Genomic DNA, 22734 nt, shown 5'->3' with positions numbered 1-22734 from the left:
TCTCCAGAATGAACATTCCAAACCAGTAGCTTTAACTTTCATTAACCTTATAAAATAAGTAAAAGTAAAACTTTTTTGATTAAGATTATGATGCAAGCGTAGCCAGGGAGAAAACTGTCGATTGAAACGCTTTACAAGCGAACGAAAACTTTAAAAACATACAAGGAAACTTTGTTTCAAAAGTGGAATATAGGTCTCTAAAATATCAACAGAGCATCGTCGCTCCACATATGACATGTTTAACAGAAAAGTCACATTAATATGTAAAAATAACTTATAGATAATTGTAGTTATACTAACTTGAAGTTCCTTATTAATCTATAAAATTATTTACATTAGTTTAATTATTTTATATAAAAATGCCGGTCTTCACTTTTAATGAGACTCTTAGTAACTACTGAGTTTCTTGCGGATTCTTCTCGGAAGAATCTACATTCCGAATCGGTGGTAGCTTTTCTTAAGATAGTGCTGTAAGATGACGATTCAAAAATACTCGTAAAACTACTTGAATAAAGTCTATTTTGATGTTTTTTTGAGTAATGTATTCCTAATGCTTCGCCTTTATCTATGACAACTGGCTGTAACTTTATGCACTCCGTTACCTTTGATATAATATTTATATCGTATTTTTATTCCAGGGCCATCATTACCACCTTCAACGGAATCATCGACGATAAGAGCAGAACAAAACGAGCTTACCGTCTCTTTTCCACCACTAGACGACATTTATGGCACTACTCAAGAGAAACAATTTGGTACAGAAAATAACACTGTCGTAACATCGCAGACTGGTTCGACAGCGCTTATGCCTTGCGTCATCAGAAATATTGGAGATGGCATTGTAAGTAGAACCTTATTTATATAAATATAAAATACATTTTTCATTTAGCTTCACTAGTAGTGTGGTTCTATTAGAATTGTTTAAATTATTTAAAATTTAATTCATTTGGCATTATATCAATTAAATTTAAGCCTTATCAACGCAACGGTACACGATAGTCGTTTGATTCATTGTTGAAGAAAAATGTAAGGATATTTTCATGTTCATTTCGGGTACTAAGTTAACACTTTTAGCCGTCATTCGCTACACGAGTCGTGGTGGACAAATCCATCATTACCTACACTATAAGCGCGCAGTTTTACTCCAGTCGCTTGTGTACTTTAGTGAATCCTGCACCTGTATACTGCACCGTGCCATTAGTACTTTCAAGGTGCTATGAAATTTCTTGTTAAAGTTGTTGCTTAAATTGCTTATGGTGGTATCCTTTAATTTTTGAAAACCAATATTATTTATGGTCGTCAATGAATGTTGTACTCCATTGATAACCTTAATAATAGAAAATAACTGTGCCCAAGCAGTTTGTTAATTTTGTGATAGTTTCTGACATGTTTAACGTCAAGTTCCGTGTCCACAAACACGCGCAGACTTGTCTAGTGCGCGGTATCGGCACGGTGCACCGTTTGCCGTTTGCTCATTCAAGAGGGCGAGCGCTATGTGCCGTGGCGCATTCACTCGTGGAATTTTTCGCAGATTTGTCCTCAGCAACGAATTCAGTGTATGGACGTGATTGTCAATGTGAGGCTTTAATTAGGGGGGTAGCTAATGAAATGTAATATTAAATAATTATAAGAAACTAATTTCAGCACGCAGCTTCCCCTCTCATGTAACGAAAAGGAAGGGGCAGGTTTCAGGTATCTAACGTGCTATACCCCTAACAAAATTTGATTTTGATCGGTTGAATAGTTAAAATATGAAACCACAATGAAAATTTTAGAATTCACTTAAACTAAGATTAAAATTACGTAACAAATGAAATTAAACAATTAATTGTACTCGTATATGAGAGAATGCATCTACAATTACAAAAATATATAGTTACAATATTTATACACATAATATCTTACTTATTAAATAAAAAATGACAACCGTCTTTTGGTGTTACGCCATTTTGATACGTTTATCCTAAAAAATTTCTACATATTACTGTCATAACACGTTCGGGTCTTGCGGTGAGTTTCGAGATACTTAATTAAACTACACGTGTTAGAATACAAGAATCAGTGAAATCACGGGACGTAGTAGTAGTAGTTTGTTAATTTTTTATATATTTTTTATGTTTCCAATTCACTATTAAGTAAATAATTGAATAAGTGATCATACAATTTACTAAATGTAACCGATACAACTAAAAATCTTCCATATCACAAAAGATGACGAATTTTCCAACACTAGAAGATTCAGTTAAATATGTAGGTCGCGGAATGTTGTTATATTTGAGTAACGTAAACGGGGACGGTTCAATTCATTTACTTTTACGACAAGACGACCTTACTTTGTTGATTAAATAAAATATAAAAAATATTCAACATTGCACGACGAAATCGCTCATTTTATAAAACTTTTTTTTTTTTTATAGTTGTAATGGAATAGGCGTTTGTCTTCCATCTCACCTGATGGAAAGTGTAGATTAAGACGAAGGTGGTACACGCCCATCCAAAAGAAACCTGTTCACTCTACTCTTAAAGGCTCCAGAGTTAAACTCATCAGGAAAAATAGACCCAGGCAGGTCGTTCCAAATTTCGGCGACTCTCACCAAAAACGAGCTGTCAAACCATTTAGTTCGAATTTTGGGTATGTCAACAACGTATGGATGAAACTTTTGCCTGCGCCTAGTAGTAAGTAGTAGTAAGGACCTCGTTTGCTTCAAGATATATCATGAGACGATTATTTAAGATATGCTCCATAATCTTACAGATTATAGAGGTGATCGCGACAGGTCTGTAATTGTCTGGGTTTGACCGGCTTCCTTTTTTGGGAATAGGCTGAACATTAGCAAGCTTTCAGGATCTCGGCCTTTAGGACTGGTGTCAGGAGGCGAGTAGTACGACACAGATTTCACCACACAATGATCCGATGTCCCGAGTGGTGGTGAAACATAAACCGAATATCTGTCAGGATCGGTTGTCAGCAGAAGGTCCAGGCAATACGCAGTGGGGCCCACGACGTCAGGAATACGAGTGGGTTCGTGGACGAGCTGAGAGAGGCCACAAGATATTGCAAATTTGTAGATCTCTCTTCCAGCGTGGTCAGTGTCACTATACGGGTACAGCCACTCTTCATGATGTGTAATAAAGTCCCCAAGAAACACCAACTACGCAGATGGAAAGCATAGATGGACCGAATCTGCAGCTTCACTTAGATGGTTAAAAAGCCTAGTCGTCTCCTGGTCCCCGCTATGCGAACGGTAGACACAGGCGTAAACTATTTGATCAAGGCCAGTATTCACTAGAACCCATAAAACAGAAAGGTCAGGAACCTCCAAGTTACGAAGACGCTGACAGCAGATCACGTCCCTGATGTATACGCACACGCCTGCATGGGCACGGAATTGGGTCTCCAGGATATACCCTGGATAGTACAGGTATGTTGGATCGGACGGGTTACAGATCTGCGTCTCCGTTAGAAAGAGTAAGTGAGGTCTCCCAGTCTCGAGATGGTGATGGACATCATTGAGATTTGAGTGCAATCCTCGGATATTAGAGAAATGCACTTTAAGGGACAGGAAGTGCAACTGCTGGTTAAACTTACTTTTCTTTTTGGTTCTTTTCATAGTTAGAGTGGAGTAGTAGTAGAGGAGTCACCGAGGGGGAACTTATTTGGAGAGCGCGGGGACGCCGAAACCGAGAAGCCCAAACGACTGTCTAATATAGCACAACCACCCAAACCAATCCCCATTTATGGGCATCCGGAACTCTCACTCACCTGACGAAACACAGCAGCATTAATATGCTGCTGTTTCACGACGGTGTTCAAAAAGTGTCCTCTCTTTCAAGTTTATTTGTACGTTGGTTCATTTCAAGAAGCAAACAATTCATAGATTTAATTATTAATTGAAATTTAAGAAAAACTTATATTATGAATTTACACTTTTTGAATATATCTATTTCAATTTTTTTTTTATCGATAACGCTAAAGCAAATTAAAAGAAAATCTGTTGACAGATAAAGGAGAAAAACTGGACTGTAGTATGTGATAAGAAACTCAAATCTCACCGCAGGACTTGAGCGTAATAAAACAAAAAATTATATGCGTCATTGACTGTAATATGTCAAAAAAGACTAAATATATAGGATACACGTATCAAAATAGCGTAACTTCGAAAGTCGGTTGTCATGTTTTATTTTATTTTTATGAAATGAGTATACGGACGGGCAAATGAACCATCACGGTAAGCGGTCACCACAGGCAATAAACTTCGGCATTTTAATCAATTTTAATTATTCCTGTATTTACACTGGCTCACTCACTCTTCAAACCGGAATATGACGAGTGGGTGGTGGTAGGGTTACATAAAGCCCTACCACCAAGTACCTATACATAATATTGAGTAAGTTCTCCCAGAATCGCACTTCTGTACTGTTTTTTTGAGGAACACTCTCTGATTGAGGATTAATGAGATTTTTGTATGTATTTTTATATGTATGGTAGGTGGCAGTATTATATATATATATACTTGTAAAATAACGATTAAAAGTCTTTATAGTTCGTAAGCCAAATATACTTTACTAAAGATATAAGATATATTTTGATTTCGATTTTCATTTTAATCCGATTCACACCAGAGTTTGTATTATTCAACAAAGTAAACTTATAATGGTTATAATCTTACTCTAAAAGTGTTATATGACATCACACTTATCCAACATACATGCATATGTTATTTTTGGTAAAAATATAATTTAATTATATTTAAAATTTGAAAATAAAGAAGCAAACAGGAACAGCTTTAAATGTCAATTACGAAACGATGGCATGAGAATGTTCTTGTAATGTATTTAATTAAATAATATTTCTTAATGCCTGTTATGAGAAAGTTCGTTATTTAAAAAAAATATATATTTAATATTTAATGAAAGAAAGGTAGAGAAAATATCTACTTATTTTAACTCACAGAAAAATAAAAATAAAACAATACTCGACAATAACAACAATTTTGTTAACGACAATAATATTTCTTAAAACACACAAAATTAAACTTAATAAAAAATTATAAGTTTTTAAATCAATGAAAAGTTAAAGCCCTATTACTGTTTTTTCTGAGTTAATTCTAATAGTAAATATAAATTTCAAATTATATAACAATTGTAATTCAATATCGATACCTAAAACTTGGCCTACATCTAGATAATCAAAACACCTTTTTATTACTATTGAAATTTCTTAATTTATAATATTGAGGACAAAAAAGACATTCCAATATCGATTTTAGTCGTCTTTTTGATAAACTCCTCGTATCCTAGATAAGTTGCAAAAATTAACCCTCGAACCTATATTATTTTCGTTCTTTGTATTTTCTTTTCATCATATAACAAGTGCCTAGGGCGTATGCCGAGAGCTCTGAAAACAAAATATATGGAATTATATTATGTAGCAAAAATAACAAGCGACATTAGTGGTGCCGTTTATATGTAGCGTACGTACGTAGCGGGCACGTAGTACGCTACGCAAACGCTACGCGCACGGTGACAATGTCCTAGACGAAGTATATTTTAATGAAAAGAATTCTTTATTGGGCGTTTATATTAGATCGATATTTATTTACGTTTGTTAAATATTTACGCAATTGAAAATAGGATGAAGAACTATTCTGTTAGAACAAACTCGAAAGTCACCGCGGAACACAATCGAATTTAATCTAACAGCATATCACCGTAGGGTTTTTAAACATTTTCCGAGTGATATACGAAGTGAGTAAGTGCAATTTCGATAACGAGTAGATAGTAAATATTTTACTGGTTCGAAAAATTGGAAAAATATATTTAGAGCTAAAAAGCGCTCCGTATGTTTGCTCGTTTCCTACTCTAATATGAAGTGTATCTATTAATAATAATGATTCGTTTGCTTCGTATTCCAATACTGATTCATCAACTGTATATTTTTTCAAGCGCAGAGTAAAACCTTTCCAAAATAATGTTCTAGATAAAAAATATTTTTTTAACAGTAAATGAATGGTAATTAAATGGTAACAATTGACTATTTGGTAGAGCTTCATGCAAGACCCATGATCAACTCATCACTTGTTTTACCTCTAAACAGCATTTATTAATAAGGTCGTGTCCCAGTTTGAAGGGTGAGTACTCACTGTAACTGTAACTAACATATGTGGGACGTGGCTATTTACCATCAAGCTCATTGGCTTTTAAGTCAACATGGCCCAGAGGTTAGAACGCGTGCATACTGATCGATGATTGTGGGTTCAAACCCGGGCAAACACCACTGAATTTTCATGTGCTTAATTTCTGTTTGTAATTTTTTGTGGTTGGCGGTGGACGAAAGTCTCGTGAGGAAACCTGCATGTTTTTAATTTTCATGAAATTCTGCCACATGTGTGTACAATAACCCGCATTGGAGCATCGTGGGGGAGTATGCTTCAAACCTCCTCCTCAAAAGGGAGAGGAGGCCCAGCAGTGGGATTTTACTGTTAGCTTACCATTTGCTTGTCCACCTACGTATACTTAACAAAGCAAGTCAACACCAGTTAATAAAAATCCATGTATCTTTTTTATCCGCTGTCTGTCACTGTCAAAGATGTCGAATACACTTATTTATTTATATTTTTTATTATTTCCTTGTAACGGAGTGGTGTAAATGTTACTATCAATTGACAGGCGATTCAATTTCAATGTTTTTGTAAATCCGATGAAATTTTAAAATTAATATTAAAAATTTAAAACTTAGCTTCCTAGCCGGGATCGATCGCGGTTTGACCGATTGATCGTCGCCTTTGAGACCGCTGAACCAACTAAATGTTAATAGAAGCAGCTAAATTCTTGAACTGAATCTATTAAGTAAAGTGTCTTTTTAGCCTTGTCGGTAGTTTATTTGCAGTTTTGTTTCGATCACCTTCAATTTTTATTAAGCAATTTTATAACTTTTAATTTTAACTGTTTATGTTATTGTTTTTCAATATCACTTTATTTGCTTTAATTGTTTGTCTTTGGACTATTTAAAGAGTCACTGGATAGTGATATTATCACAATTTCATAACACTTTTTTGAACAGTTTCTGCCAAATATATCACGTATGTCCTTTCTACAACTATTTCCAAATATTCGGACTGGATAACGTTATCACGCACAAATTGCTCGTATGAGTGTTTTTCGCACAAAAACAATTACTAATTTGCACTTTTTCTAGTTTTAACAATATTTTTCTACGGATCGACTATAATCCTGTTGACGGACGGCAAAACGTCTCAATCGAAAGGATATCAAAGGAAATAAAAATGTTCATTAAAATTCAGAAAATGTCTTGGCATTATTGTTTATGCTAAAATGTGGCTTAAGGCATGGACCACGTGGGCCACGGCCTCGCCGTCCAAGCATACAAAGTCAAGATTACCTGTGTTGCACAACCTTAATTTCGAACTCAATTGAAACCTTGAAACAATTTAGGTTGAAAGAAAATTATGAACAAAAGCAGCGAAAAGGATTCCTTCCCTTCTCTTTTATTTTATCTTTAGCTTTTATGTTTTATTTATTTTTTTATTACATTTTTCTTTTCGTAGGCTTTGTCCTTTGAATATAAATATCAAAATAAATTCAATTCTAGTAGACTCATATAAGTATTTATTTGGTTTTACAAATATTAAATAAAAATTAATTACCATCGGTTAGATACGTAGGTTAAATGAACCACCGAAAATTTTTCTACTCTTTTCCACTATGTAAGTGACAATTACTTGGTTTGGCTTTGTGCAAGGTCATCATTCATCACTAATCCTCTACCGCCAAACAGTAATATTTGCTTTTATTGTGATCCCGTTTGAAGGCTAAGTGAGCCAGCATAACTGAGGCACAAGGGACATACCATCTTAGCTTCCAAGATTGGTGGCGCATTGGTTTGATATAAGGAATGGTTAATATTTCTAACAACGGCAGTGTTTATGGGCGGGTACTTACCATCAGGTTGCCACTCGGCTTAGGTGTTATACGAGAAAAACTGTATTTTTATTTAAAAAAAATATATTTGAAATAATAAAAAATATCGATATATATACAAGATTTAATAAATTGAAACAGTTCGTTTATAAATAATTATATCATCTGGTGTATTATTGTTTTTTTTTTCTTTACATTAACAACAGTGTAACTACAGGCCCAAGGGACATAACAACTTAGTTCCCAAGATCGGTCGCGCATTGGCGATGAAAGGTATGGTTAATATTTCTTACAGCGCCATTGCCCATGGGCGGTGGTGACCACTTACCACCAGGTGACCCATATGCTTCTCCGCCAACCTATGACATGAAGAAAAAGAACTTACTGTCACGGCTGACGTTCACTAAGCAACTGTACTGAAAGAATACTCAAACCCTATATAATAACTATAACCCAAACTCTGCTCAGCGTCATCAGATGACACTTGTGTTTCGCTTCCGGTGATAATATATAGAGAACGTCATACAACTCCCACATTAACGACAGTTGATAAGATAAGTCTAATTATATTACTTGTTGAATAACTCGTATGATATTAAATTCCGTCGACTGTGACACAGTTAATACTAGTACGTTAATCGTCAGCGTAAGTTCTCTTACGTTGTAATAAAAATATTTAACTTCTATTGTTTAATTTCAACTAAGAGATATTTGTAAAACGAATGAAGTGAATATCATAATAAGTAATTTTGTGTTCCGGTTTGAAGGGAGCCAGTGTAACTACAGGCACAAGGGACATAACATCTTAGTTCTCAAGGTTGGTGGCACATTGGCATTGTAAGGAAAGGTTAATATTTCTTACAGCACCATTGTCTATGGGCGGTGATTACCACTTAGCATCAGGTCTATTTGCTCGTCAGCCAACCAATATTATAAAATATAAAATCTATGCGATATTCATTTAAATCCTCAACCATCATTGGATACGATGGCACCCTTAATTATACCTCATTTTACGGATGAACAATCAAGCACCCTGATAATAATCCTATAAGCCTATCCCGTGAATTGGGAAACATTAAAACGAACGCAGAAAAGTTTTCAAATTGAACCCAACCTGATAAAGACGTCGAAAGATTCGTTACAACTCAATTTAGAAGAAGTAATAATACCATTAAAGTAAGAAAATTAGACTTTAAAGTTACATTAAACGGATTAGAGTTTAGGTGTTATTTTAAATATAATACTATTTGACCATAAAAATTGCTTATTCCAGGTAGGTAGGTGAGAAAATTGGAAAAAAAACATTTTCGGTACCTTACATCACTAATGCGCCACCAATTTTGGGAAATAAATTCTTCTTCTTGGTGCCTGTATTTAAGCTGGCTTTCACCATTTAAATCAGAATACAACCAACGATTGCTGTTTGGTGTTGTAAATGGTAAGAGCCGAGATGGCCCAGTGGTTAGAACACGTGCATCTTAATCGTTGATTTCGAGTTAAAATCCAGGGAGGCACCACTGAATTTTCATGTGCTTAATTTGTGTTTATAATTCATCTCGTGCTCGGCGGTGAAGGAAAACATCGTGAAGAAACTGCATGTGTCTAATTTCGACGAAATTCTGCCACATGTGTATTCCACCAACCCGCATTGGAGCAGCGTGGTGGAATATGCTCCAAACCTTCTCCTCGAAGGGAGAGGAGGACTTAGCCCAGCAGTGGGAAATTTACAGGCTTGTTGTAAATGGGATACCAACTGTATATTAAATTACATTTGCGAATGCGTATTTTTAGTTACTATTTACTAATATTTGCAAAAGCGGTTACCATGAAGTTTGTAACAAATAAGCAAGTCATCATTTAAATCGGAATACAAGAATACCAAGTCTTGCTGTTTGGTAGTAAAATGTGACGAGTGGGTGGGATGAGTCAAACCTGTCTAGATAGGTAGTACCTGCCTGGGTAGGCAGGCGTGACGAAGTCCAACCGCCACGTCAATAATGAAAATCCTAATTATATAACTAATATTATAACGGCTAAGTTAGTTTGCTATTTGTGTTGCTACGCTCACGGTAACTACTGCAGTTGAAGAAATACACATTGTCAGGGATACAAAAAAATATATAAGATACCTTAAATCTGTAATGATTCCTATTTCCAATACGTGCAGATGAGTACTAGTACACAATGTTGGGAATTCCTAATAAAAAAAATCCCAAAACTTAATAAATATCAAATAAAATAAATAAAGCGTCAAGATTATACTACTTATGATTAAATAAACAAATTAACACAGTGTTTGTACCTAAGAATAATATTCCATTACTTATGTAAAAGGAATGCTTATGAAAAACAACCATCAAATTATCTAAGGTTACCTCGTAACGACTGGATATTACGCTGTCATAATATTTCGAACTCTATACCCTCGTGTTAGAGTTCTTTATCGAATGAAAATTTCTGAGGATGGAAGTTAATGAATTCTCTCATTTCACACCTCGGAAATTCCATCCTTTTCTCATATTACATTTGGAATAATTTTCTGTTTTTGTCAACTTAGAAATGGTGTGAGTGTTTAGTGAAAAATGTCACTTAAATAGTATTCTATTATCTGAAATAATATTATAAGTGAGAACGTGAATTGTTTAATTGTGGATTCAACCGATCATATTGAAATTCTTCATCTGTATGAAATGTTTTCAGGGTACAGAGTCATGGTACCAAGTATATGATCATACGCGGGCGAATACTAGCACGTGGTATTGACTGTTTTACCTACTAGCCTTATATTTTATCTTATATAATACTGGAGAAGACTAATTTACTATAGACACTTGAAACCATTAAAAAAGAGGTCTCGTGGGACTGGTGGGATTGGCACAAAGCCGCCTTTTTACTATATATCGCATCTATTAAATAGTAGACACAAAGAGGAGAAAGATAGAACAATTAGGACCGGATGACGCAGCGTGGGTAGGCCTCCTACAGGGTGGTCCGACGACCTGGTGAAGGTCGTGGGAAGCCGCTGGTTGCGGGCTGCACAAGACCGGTCGTTGTGGCGATCTTCGGGGGAGGCCTATGTCCAGCATTGGACGTCCTTCGGCTGAGAGAGAGTGAAAACAATTAAATGACAAGACATAAAATTATTGCAAAAAATAAGTCAAAATAATATTATGTAATACATTATAAAACAGAAAGGGATGGAGATATAGAGAAAGAGAGGAAAAGATTGACTGGAGAGGGCACAACGCTTTTTTATTTTTATTTTATTACATGACGTATTTTCGAACTTCGTTCCAATAAATGCCGAGAAAAACTTTTTTCTATACGCGTGTTTGATTTATTTATGATGACTTAACACATTACGTTAGAATATTTTAAGAAGAATTTCTATTTCTTTATTATTTTATAATATTTTAAGGTTATAAGGGAATAAAAGATTATATGAATCACAAATATTTATTTAAACATTATAATAGCTGTACTAATCGTAATATTGTATTGATTAATATTTATATTTGTACGCGCGAGATCTGAGTGGACTGTATTATGATAGTAAAAAGGGTAGTTGTTACCTTTAAATCGGGCTCTTACTTTAGAAGACACTTTCTTCTTGGGAGCGCTTCCTTGGTCTTCCATACTTGAAGAACATAGCCAAGGGATACGTGATATTATTTGGAGGATAGGAGAAGGATAATAGTTCGTTACACTAGCTAACATTTAAACGCAGTGCACTCGCGATTTGCACTTTACCGCGAGCCCCACGAGAAGGTTACTTGGTGGTAGGGCTTTGTGCAAGCCCGTCTGGGTAGGTACCACCCACTCATCAGATATTCTACCGCCAAATAACAGTACACTGTATTATTGTGTTCCGGTTAGAAGGGTGAGTGAGCCAGTGTGACAGGCACAAGGGACATAACATCTTAGTTCCCAAGGTGGGTGGCGCATAGGTGATGTAAGGAATGGTTAATATTTCTTACAGCGCCTTTGTCTATGGGCGGTGGTGACCACTTACCATCAGGTGGCCCACATGCTCGTCCGCCAAACAACGCCAAAAATAAAAAAAAAAGAGAAGGGAAGTACGTCATACGTCAAAATCAAACCACGGACAAAATTATTGACGTTTCAATATATGCATATAACCTAAATACGTTACCACATTCATACTAATTACCTTAATACTAACTTTTTATCTTGATAATTGCGTATAACAATCAATAACAATTATACTAAAGTATTTTCAAATTATATCATACCTTAAATATTAACATATTGCTGCTCCAGGAAAATGTGTTCTATAAGGAGCTCCCATCACTTATATAAGCCTCTACAAATCACATGATTCACAATAAAGAGTCAAAGTACCCTCTTATATAATATTAATGCTATCAATAGAATTCAAAAATAATCTAAATATAATTATTATTATTACAGAATTGAATAAAACATACAATAAATAACGTAAGCATTTTTTGTAATCATCTAATTATTTTAAAATATCTTACGTGCAGTACTTTCTGCTCAGGCTCATTTTTACTGTAAATGATTTACAGTGATACGCTCTGTCCTTCCATTTTTATCTCATCATACTCATCATTATCAGCCTGTGTCATTCCACTGTTGGACGTAGGCCTTGGCATTGTTATCTATGTGTATAAAAAAACATGACGTGACTGACTGATTCATCATCAATGTTAAAGCTATGAAATTTGGTAAATAGGATCGTTTTATTGAGTAGACACCCACTAAAGAAGGAATTTTGGAAATTATACTCCTGAGGGATTAAATTGGGGTTGAAAGTTGGAATGAAAGTTCGTCATTTTTTAAATTACAAACATGAAACTTTATTTTCGAGATCCTGATTAAAAATGTGTAGACACGTATTTAAGTGTTTTTGTATATTCTACCCCCAAGAGGATGAAATAGGGATTGAAAGTTTGTGTGCAAAGTCCGTCATTTTAAAAGTTATAAGCATGAAACTTTATTTTTGGGATACTGATAAACAAATGAATACACCTGTATTTAAGCGTTTCTGGATATTCTGCCTCTAAGAAGATGAAATACACACTAATGTGGTGGACTAATAGTTCTTAAATTGACGTAATATTTTAAGATCATCTGTAAATATATTCAATTTCCACGCGAGCAAAGGCGTGGGCAACAGCTAATATTTATTAAAGTTAATATCGCTTGTAACTTTTTGACATTTCATTATCGTATTTTGCATTGAGTTTTAACTTGTTATATTATAACATGTCAACGGATTGTTTACTTTTTACTTTTGTATTATTTTTCCTTAATGAATGCTCGTTATTTACTTTCAATAAAAGTACCAATTGAACTTAAAATTTTACCATATATTTTATTATTTTTACTATAGTTGCTTCATTTATCCTTCAACCTGGAACATAATATTAATAGGTATTGATGTTTGGCGGTAGAATTTGTGATAAATATCTACCCAAGTCTAGTTGTCGGATTAAGAAAATTTGTATCTCTAATATAATCAAAGTGATGATTATTATATGTATTATTAGAAGAATTAAAACCTTTTGATAAAAAAAATTAAATCGGTAAAACAATGCAGTTTAAAAAAACATACAAGGAACAGATACAAACTAATTACTCCTGTTACTCGACTGCATAGAGTCAGTAATTATTTTGAGGGGACAATGTATACGGTCGTACAATAGGATCTAGGAAAGCGTTTAAAGGGCCTTTGTCAAAAAACCCGCGTAGCTCCTTTCGCCGGTTCTTCTAAGGTCGGGTATTTTCTTTCTCCAACCTAAACACTTTTCATTTGAAATTCAATAAGTAAGTTTAAATTTTCTTTAATAAATAAAGGATTTTGCTTTGATTTGATAGTTTCCCTGTTTTTTTTTTTCAAATTACTTATTATACCTTAAAGAATCGAGCAAACTGTATTTGAGCAGCGTGGTCGAATAAGATCCAATCCTTCTTCTCGAAGGAAGAGGCGTACTTAGCTTACAGTAGACTAACTTGGACTTATATCAATAGGATAAAACTTCAATCATCCAAGATTCCAGCTCATAAAATAATGTATAGGGATAGACTAATACTTCTTTAAAAGCTGTTTGAAAGCAAAAAAACCCGCTTAGTTTTTGATTATTAAATAAAAATATGATAAAACATAAATCGGTTCAACCATGTTAAAGAAATATAATCCTTTATGTGAATGAGTTCATACATAAGCAAGCAGGATTGCCTCGTTGAATCATCGATTGGCCAAACTTTTGCTAATTTTGCTGTTGTTTAGCCGTAATCGTCTCTTGATGAAGATAGCTCTTTATTTACGATACAATATTTTCTCAACAATTGCTATTATTTTGAGGGTAATTTCCGTATAAGCGCTACGCAGTCTAGGGTCATTATAATAATTAATGATACACTTAATTAAACTTTAATATGAAACCAAGGGCTCGCCTTGTATATTATAAAATGCTTATTTTGTATGTAGTCTAAAAGGGTACTAAGGGTTTGAGCAATAATTTTATCGTGTACGAGAAATATTTATTATAATTATTATTATATATGTGAATATTGTTCAATATCGAAGGTTCAAAATAATATCAAATGTTATATTTATGTAAGGCTATTTATTCACGCGTAACGAAACCCCCAATATGGTACTTATTGTCTTAAGTTTCGACAATAGAAGAACACCGTCAGAATATTCAGAGCACGGTGAAGGTGGCTTTAATTTCCGCTTTGACTACATCCTCACATCACATCTTATACTTAGGTAAAATAAATATACATATTTAAGCTACGATAGCTCATGGTAACAATACGTGTATCTAAACTGAAAATATGGTTTCAAATATTAGCAACCATTACTGATTTTTTTATGTGCTTTATAATTCATTCGTATTATGCTCAGCGGTAATGAAAACATCGTAATATAACAGGCTTGTGTCAGGTAAAAGTATGCCACATGAGTCCTGGCATCTACCAAACTATTATAAAGGAGCGTGATCAAAAAAAGCTCCTAACCTTAACCTAAAAACGTAAGAGGCCATCATTAAAAAAAAATCAAAATCAAAATATATTTTATTCAAATAGGCTTTGACAAGCAAACTTTTGAAACGTCATTTAACAAACCATATTAAGTAAAGCCACCATCGGTTCGGAATGTAGATTCTACCGAGAAGAACCGGCAAGAAACTCAGTGGTTACTCTTTTTCAACATCTAAAAATACAGTCATGTTAGTTAAATACGATTATATGTATGTTATATATCCTGCCTGGAAGTCAACAAGTATTACCCACCCTTTTTATCATCTATATAATCTTGTATCGAATAATATGCCTTCTTTACCAATGTATTTTTTACAAATGATTTGAATTTATGAAACGGAAAACGGCAGACGGCATTGTGACAATTACTGGATCCGTGACTTTACTTTACTTTACTTTAATATAGAACTTAAGCTATATTGTTAAAACGTGTAATGTAACTGATGACTGTGTATGAAGGTATGGAGACTTCAAATCCGGGGATGCACTTCCAGGTTAACGACTATAAGCCTAGTGAATGGTATTCATATATCATGTTTTAATTATTATTTCTCGCTTTAGGTATCCTGGATAAGAAGAAAAGACTATCATCTCTTGACAGTCGGACTGACAACATACAGTTCGGATCAGAGGTTTCAGGCGATACATCTTCAACATTCTGAAGTGAGTTTTTTTTTTCTATTTCCATATTTTCTATGACAAGCTGAAATTATTATACGTCATTATATTTTATATTTAACGAAAATAAATACGCAAAGTTCACTTGACTAAATAAAAAAAAAAAAAATTTTTTTCTCAGATATAATTATAAAAACTATTCGAATTGAAGAAGTAAAGATAAACAAGCGTTAGATTTACATATTGATTAAATACGTAAATCTAAGGTTAGTAGTCACATATAAATTATTCGTTAAAATCTCCACATTTTACCAACAAACAGTTCTTGGTAAATATAACTTTATTTATAATACAACAATATATCACCTAACTACTTATAACAACTTAAATTTTACTTTTAAAGTTATGATAGCATTGGTCGACATTCAAAACGCCATTTTTGAATAATCATTAATAAATGCCATTCAGAAAGTTATTTCTCCTGTAGTTGCAAAAGAGTCAACATAACATTTGACTTGCCGTACGATTAAAAGTACTTGTACTCTATTAAAGTCTTGCGATTTGGGTAAGTTTAAGTTTTCTCGTCAACTTGAGTTGAAATGGGCTTAGAATATCACTGACCACGTCCGCCCTTAATCACTTTTAATAAAATAGTTTAAATGCTTATTAATACACAGAAAAATATTAACTAAAATTCTTGTGGTTTTAATAGGATTTTTTTATGAATCGACACAAGATTGAAGATTTAAAATAGTGCATACTTATATGACATCAGGTGTTCAGACGTGGACCAATTTACACCCGAGAGCTACAATTTATACGAATCAGTTTTACTTGCTTACTACTTTTTTTTTTTACATTAACAGCCCGTACATTTCTCACTGGTGGGCTAAGGCCTCCTCTCTCTTTGAGGAGACGGTTTTGGAGCATATTCCACCACGCTGCTCCAATGCGGGTTTATGGAATACACATGTGGCATAATTTCGTTGAAATTAGACACATGCAGGTTTCCTCATGATGTTTTCCTTCACCGCCGAGCACGAGATGAATTATAAACACAAATTAGGCACATGAAAATTCAGTGGTGCTTGCCTGGGCTTGAACCCGAAATCATCGGTTAAGATGCACGCGTTCTAACCACTGGGCCATCTCGGCTCACTACAATAATGAAATAAGAAAAAATCTTATACTATGATCTCAGATTGAGCTAGAGATCCATTGAACAGACAGCCACGAGGTTTCAACGACGGACCTCGCTTTAAATTTTCAGAAAAGATATTTTGAGCGCTTTTAACTGTGTCGTAAGTCCGTATAAATTCAAAACAAAAACCTAGACAATATTACAAAAATAAAAATACATATTCTTAAAAAAGCACTTAAGATAGTACTTACACTTAGAATATTTTTTTGAATATTTAATACGCAGTACTCTACTTTGTGAAAAAGGTTCTGAAACTAAAAAAAGTTTGTTTAAATATTTTATAAGGAACTAGCTGTTGCCCGCGGCTTTGCTCGCGTAGATATTGATTATATTACAGAATAATTTAAAATATTACGTTAGTTTAAGACCCTTCATAATTTCACCCCTTTTGGGGTAAAAAATCCAGAAACGCTTAAATACATATCTACTCATTTTTAATCAGCATCTCAAAAATAAAGTTTCATGTTCCTAACTTAAAAAATGACGGACTTCCATACAAACGTTTAACCCTATTTCACCCCCTTAAGGGTTGAATTTCCAAAATTCCTTTCTTAGTTGGTGTCTACTCAATAAAAAGATCCTACTCACCAAATTTCAAGCCCGTAACTTTGATAGTTTACGCTCGGCGATGATGAATCAGTCAGTCAGAACTTGTTATTTTATATATATAGATAGATATATACAAATTAGTTTAGATCATTACAATATTTTATTATATAAAATTTGTTTAAATAATAATATTATTGTTAACTACAGCGTGTTGTAATAAAAGTGAATAAGTTATTTCTTTCGTATATAAAGACAAATAGGTAAAAAAAACGTCTGTAACAAATAATGTTTCCTAAATAAATAGAATGCTTTTATTTTTTAATATTTTTATCATACATACATTTACGTATAAATGGGTATGAGCCGAGATGGCCCAGTGGTTAGATCGCGTGCATCTTAACCGATGATTTCGGGTTCAAACCCAGGCAGGCACCACTGAATTTACATGTGCTTAATTTGTTTATAATTCATCTCGTGCTCGGCGGTGAAGGAAAACATCGTGAGGAAACCTGCATGTGTCTAATTTCAACGAAATTCTGCCACATGTATATTCCACCAACCCGCAATGGAGCAGCGTGGTGGAATATGCTCCATACCTTCTCCTCAACGGGAGAGGAGGCCTTAGCCCAGCAGTGGGAAATTTACAGGCTGATTATGGGTCACCTTATAGAAAGTGGTCACTTGCGGGTATATTCGCACTTTAGCATATGTTATAGCCCTCGTTCCTGTATTTGCACTAGCCATTCACCCTTCAAATCGAAATATAATAATGCTAAGTATTGCTGTTTGGCGATAGAATATCTGATGAGTGAGAGGTACCTACCCAGACGGGCTTGCACGAAGCCCTAGTAACATCTACTCTGTGTCAATATTTAATTAATAGTTTTCAGAAGAATTTAAGCCACGTATTACGATATGTTTATGAATGTTTAGTGAATAAAATTACATCTACATTTTTAGTATTAACGATTTTTAGTTCTCACTCCCTTCATCTCAAGTCATCTTGTTCCTGAACTTCCAGTCATATCCGATTTGGTCTCCCAACAAATTATATATTAACTTAATTGGTAGGGTTTTGTGCAAGCCGTCTGGGTAGGTACCACCCACTCATCAGATATTCTAATGCCAAAATACAGTACTCAGTATTGCTGTGTTCCGGCTTGAAGGGTGAGTGAGCTAGTGGAACTACAGGCACAAGGAACATAACATCTTAGTTCCCAAATTGGGTTGCGCATTGGCCATGTAAAGAATAATTAATATTTCTTACAGCGCCATTGTCTATGTGGTGGTGACCACTTAACATCGGGTGGCCTATATGCTCGTCCGTCAACCTATAATACATATATTATTACATTTTGTTCTGGAAAAAAATATTAAAATTAACATGACAATTAAGCAAAGTATTTTATTTCAGGACTGGACATTGAAAGTCCGCTTCGTGCAGAAACGAGACGCTGGCATTTACGAATGCCAAGTATCATCGCATCCGCCGACGAGCATATTCTTGCAACTTGATGTTGTAGGTACGTAACCAATTTACTCTAACCTTACTTACAGTAACATCCCATTAACATTCACCTACTGGGTAAAGGGCCCAACGCGGTTTGGTGGATACACGTGGCAGATTCTTATCAAGTGCGTGCAAGTATCCTCATCCTCATCCTCGACCGCCGAGCACGAAGTGTTCAGGGCAACCACTGAATCAATGTGCTTAATTATAAATACCAATTAAGCACATTGATTCAGTGGTTGCCTTGTTTGAACTCAGAACATAACCACTTGTAACCACTGGGCCATCCCGGTCATCCTCTTTTTATTGTTTATGCTCGTAATATTTATACAGAAATAGCCCAGCCTCTAGAATAAGTCATCTTCGTCTCCCTGTCTTGTGTTTCATACATGATTCGTGTTTATTGTTTAACTGTTATCTCAGCGAACCTGAATTTTTATAATCCTAATCATATTTAAATAAAAAATGTAGATTACGTAAAGAAAAACTCTGCGTCCCGGCTTCGCATGGGTAGATGGGACTACTTAAATAGTTTATATTGTGATAAATATAATTCGTCGAAAGCGTCAGTAAAGCGAAATCGATACCAGTATATATGTCCTCTATGTTTTCGTAAACTATTCATCCGAATGTGATGTAACATTGGTTAGATGTTTTGTATAAATTAAGACCCTAAAAAATAAAGGTATCATTTTGATTAATATGTTTGTCTTTAAATAAACGGTCTTCATAACCGTTTTTTATCCTTACCAAGTCGAGTAAAAGTACGTAGTTGATAAAAATAAATTAGAAACTAATATTTCATATCAAAAGGTAGAACAACTAAAGAGTTCATTAAACCCTGATGGGATCACACAAACTCAAATTAAAAATATCTAAAAAAAATATTACAATCTGGTCAAAAGAAAATTCACGAAAAGACATTCAAAGAATCTCTAGTAGCATACACAAAGAATACCCCACATACCTGAAATTCTCCACTATCACAATGTTCCTTTTGAAATAGTTATTTTAATAACATATACATATATTTGAATTATTCTCGAAACAAAGAAACAACTGAGATAAATTGAAACTAAGCAACCCAGTTCTAAACAAAAGGCCCGCGTCGTAAAATGGTTGGACCTGAATATTTTCTAACAGTAAAATTGGTGATAAATCTAGAATTTCCTTTTATTATTTACGTCTTGTAAACGTCTCATATGCGTCTTGATTATTATTGGACTAACTGGTTAGTTAGGTTGGTCTGTGTGTTTCCGTGTGAGAGTAACTACAGACACTAGAGTCAAAACATATTAGTTTCCAAGGATGTTGCTGCATTGGTGATGTGTGGCATGCTCAATATTGCGTGGTGATTATCACTCACCATTAGGCATGTTTGCCAGACAACCCACCTTCCTTATAAAAAAGACAATATAAGTCTTATCTTTCATAGATTAATTGCAGTAAACTATATAATTTTTATGTTCATTGATCAAGATTGTCACATTAGCTTCTCCCCACGACAGCACTCCTGTGAAACGTTCCCGCTCCGCCTAATATATCTAGCGTGATATTTTATTATACAGTCTAACCTTTTTTTACTAAAGAGGCTATGACCTCGGTGATCTCGTTAAATTAAAAAGCCACCCCTTAAGGGGATAAGAGTGAAAATTAGGCTATAGTACTCATATTACTACGAATTTTTTCATAATAATTATTCGCAGAAAATATTAACTTAAAAAATGTTTGCATGTACAATTAAAGTAAAAACTTAAAAATAATAAAAAAAATTTTTAAATACCAGTATTCCTGCGCGACATTTTAGGACTTGGTCGTCACGCTTTTTTTTTATGTTAGAGGTGGCAAACGAGCAGGAGGCTCACCTGATGGAAAGTGACTACCACCGCCCATGGACATCTGCAACACCGGGGGGCTTGCTGGTGCGTTGCCGGCCTTTCAGGAAAGAGTACGCTCTTTTCTTGAAGGTTCCCAAGTCGTATCGGTTCGGAAAAACCGCCGGCGAAAGCTGGTTCCACAGAGTAGTTGTGCGAGGCAGAAAATGTCTAAAAAATCGCGCCATTGTGGATTTTCGGACATCTAGGTGGTGCGGGTGATATTTGGAATTTTGACGAGATGTCCAAAGGTGAAATTCAGCAGCCGGGATTAATCCGAACAATTCCTCGGAATATTCCCCGTGATAAATTCTGTAGAAGATGCAGAGCGATCCAACATCTCTACGCAAAGCCAAAGGATCAATCGATAAAGGTCGATAATTCGAGCCGCTCTACGTTGGATACGGTCAAATGGAAGGAGCTGGTACTGGGGAGCACCCGCCTAGAGGTGAGAGCAGTACTCCATGTGTGGCCGAATTTGTGCCTTGTAAAGTCTTAGACGATGGGCCGACATGAAATACTGTCTTGCCTTGCTAAACACACCGAGCTTTTTTGATGCCAATTTGGCTTTGCCTTCCAATTGACCGCGGAACTAAATGAGGCTTGAAATATTGACGCCAAATATTTCGATACTAGCTGTGTCGGCTAACGGAATGTTTTCAAATCGTGGAGATACGACAAATGATGTTTTTTAGCAGTTAACGCGCAAACTTGCGTCTTTTTGGAGTTGAAATGGACAAACTTTTTGGTTTAAAAAGTAAGCTATGTCCTTCCTTGAGGCTCAAGCTTGTTTCATACAAAATTTCAAAAAATTCGGTTCAATGACTTGGCCGTGAAAGAGTAACAAACAGACAGACAGATAAATTCACATTTATAATACTAGTACAGAATAAGGAAACACCACAGAAAATATGAAATTCAACGATGTCTATCATCAAGATTTAAATGATATAATTTTTTTAATAAAAGCCCTTTAGACAAAAGTCTGGCCACTAACATTTATAAATGGAAGTTTAACTCGAATCAAAGTACAGTTTGAATAAAAAAAAACAAGAAACAAACACATTTCGAAACAAGGAAGGAAAAGTTTAACTTGGTCGCATTGTCCGAGGTTTTCTAACGCAAAAAGATAAAAGCTTCAAGTCAAATGTCTATGATAATTTTTCTGGCAGAACATCATATCACTGATAAATTATAATGTGTCTTGTAGCCTTGAGTTATTGGAGGATGCGTGGAATTGTATCCGGTTTGTACGTGGAAGGTATTTTTAATGAGAAATATTGCACACTGCTATTACGCAATCAAGTATCAGTAGTCAGTTATAAGCCTAGTACAGGGCTAAATGAGCTGTAGCTAAACGTCATTGAGGATCACTTCCCAGATATGAGACTGTATTTTAAATAATCTACAAGTTGATAAAACCCAGATAACAGATGTCTTCTAAAAATTTGAAAGGTGGTATAACCCAGATAACAGATACCATTTGGTAGATAAGTTTCAGCCCAATCTGTTCATGAAAATACATAAAATCAATCTTCCCGCTCACAAAAAGATCTGTTTCTAACGTGGAAATCGAGAGCGACATTTATTGTTGTTTGGCTAACACATTAACGATTGAGTGGGTAGATTGCCACTGGGCACGGATTCTGTTTTTCGAGGAATCTGGCTACAGATTTCATATCGATTCAAAAGAGTACGTGGGCAGTATGTTTCAAGTCATTGCTGGCTTGAAATTTTTTGTGTGAGTGTCATTGTTGGAATAATTATAGAAGTTACAGTCTGTCACGGCATTGATCTGAATTTTAAATAATAAATAAATATTGACAACATCACATACATAACTCCCAATTTAAGTAGCAGAAGCACTTGTGTTATGGAAATCAGAAGTAACGACGGTACCACAAACACCCAGACCCAAGACAATATAGAAAACTAATGAACTTTTTCTACATCGACTCGGCCGGGAATCGAACCCGGGACCTCGGAGTGGCGTACACATGAAA

General features: G+C 34.8%; 1 protein-coding gene across 1 annotated transcript in view; it reads left to right on the top strand.

Moving 5' to 3' along the window:
• Positions 1–22734, top strand: part of LOC113395461 (uncharacterized) — a 182266-nt gene that overhangs the window by 131192 nt on the left and 28340 nt on the right. The window contains exons 3-5 of the mRNA XM_064218636.1: positions 639–841; positions 15541–15642; positions 18762–18870. Coding sequence (XP_064074706.1) covers positions 639–841; positions 15541–15642; positions 18762–18870 — 414 coding nt within the window. The remainder of the gene's footprint in view (positions 1–638; positions 842–15540; positions 15643–18761; positions 18871–22734) is intronic.

This window comes from Vanessa tameamea, chromosome 23 (genome assembly GCF_037043105.1).
Source record: "Vanessa tameamea isolate UH-Manoa-2023 chromosome 23, ilVanTame1 primary haplotype, whole genome shotgun sequence".
Lineage (NCBI taxonomy): Eukaryota > Metazoa > Arthropoda > Insecta > Lepidoptera > Nymphalidae > Vanessa > Vanessa tameamea.
Note: the sequence above shows the minus strand (reverse complement) of the source record. Positions and strands in the feature narration are given on the sequence as shown.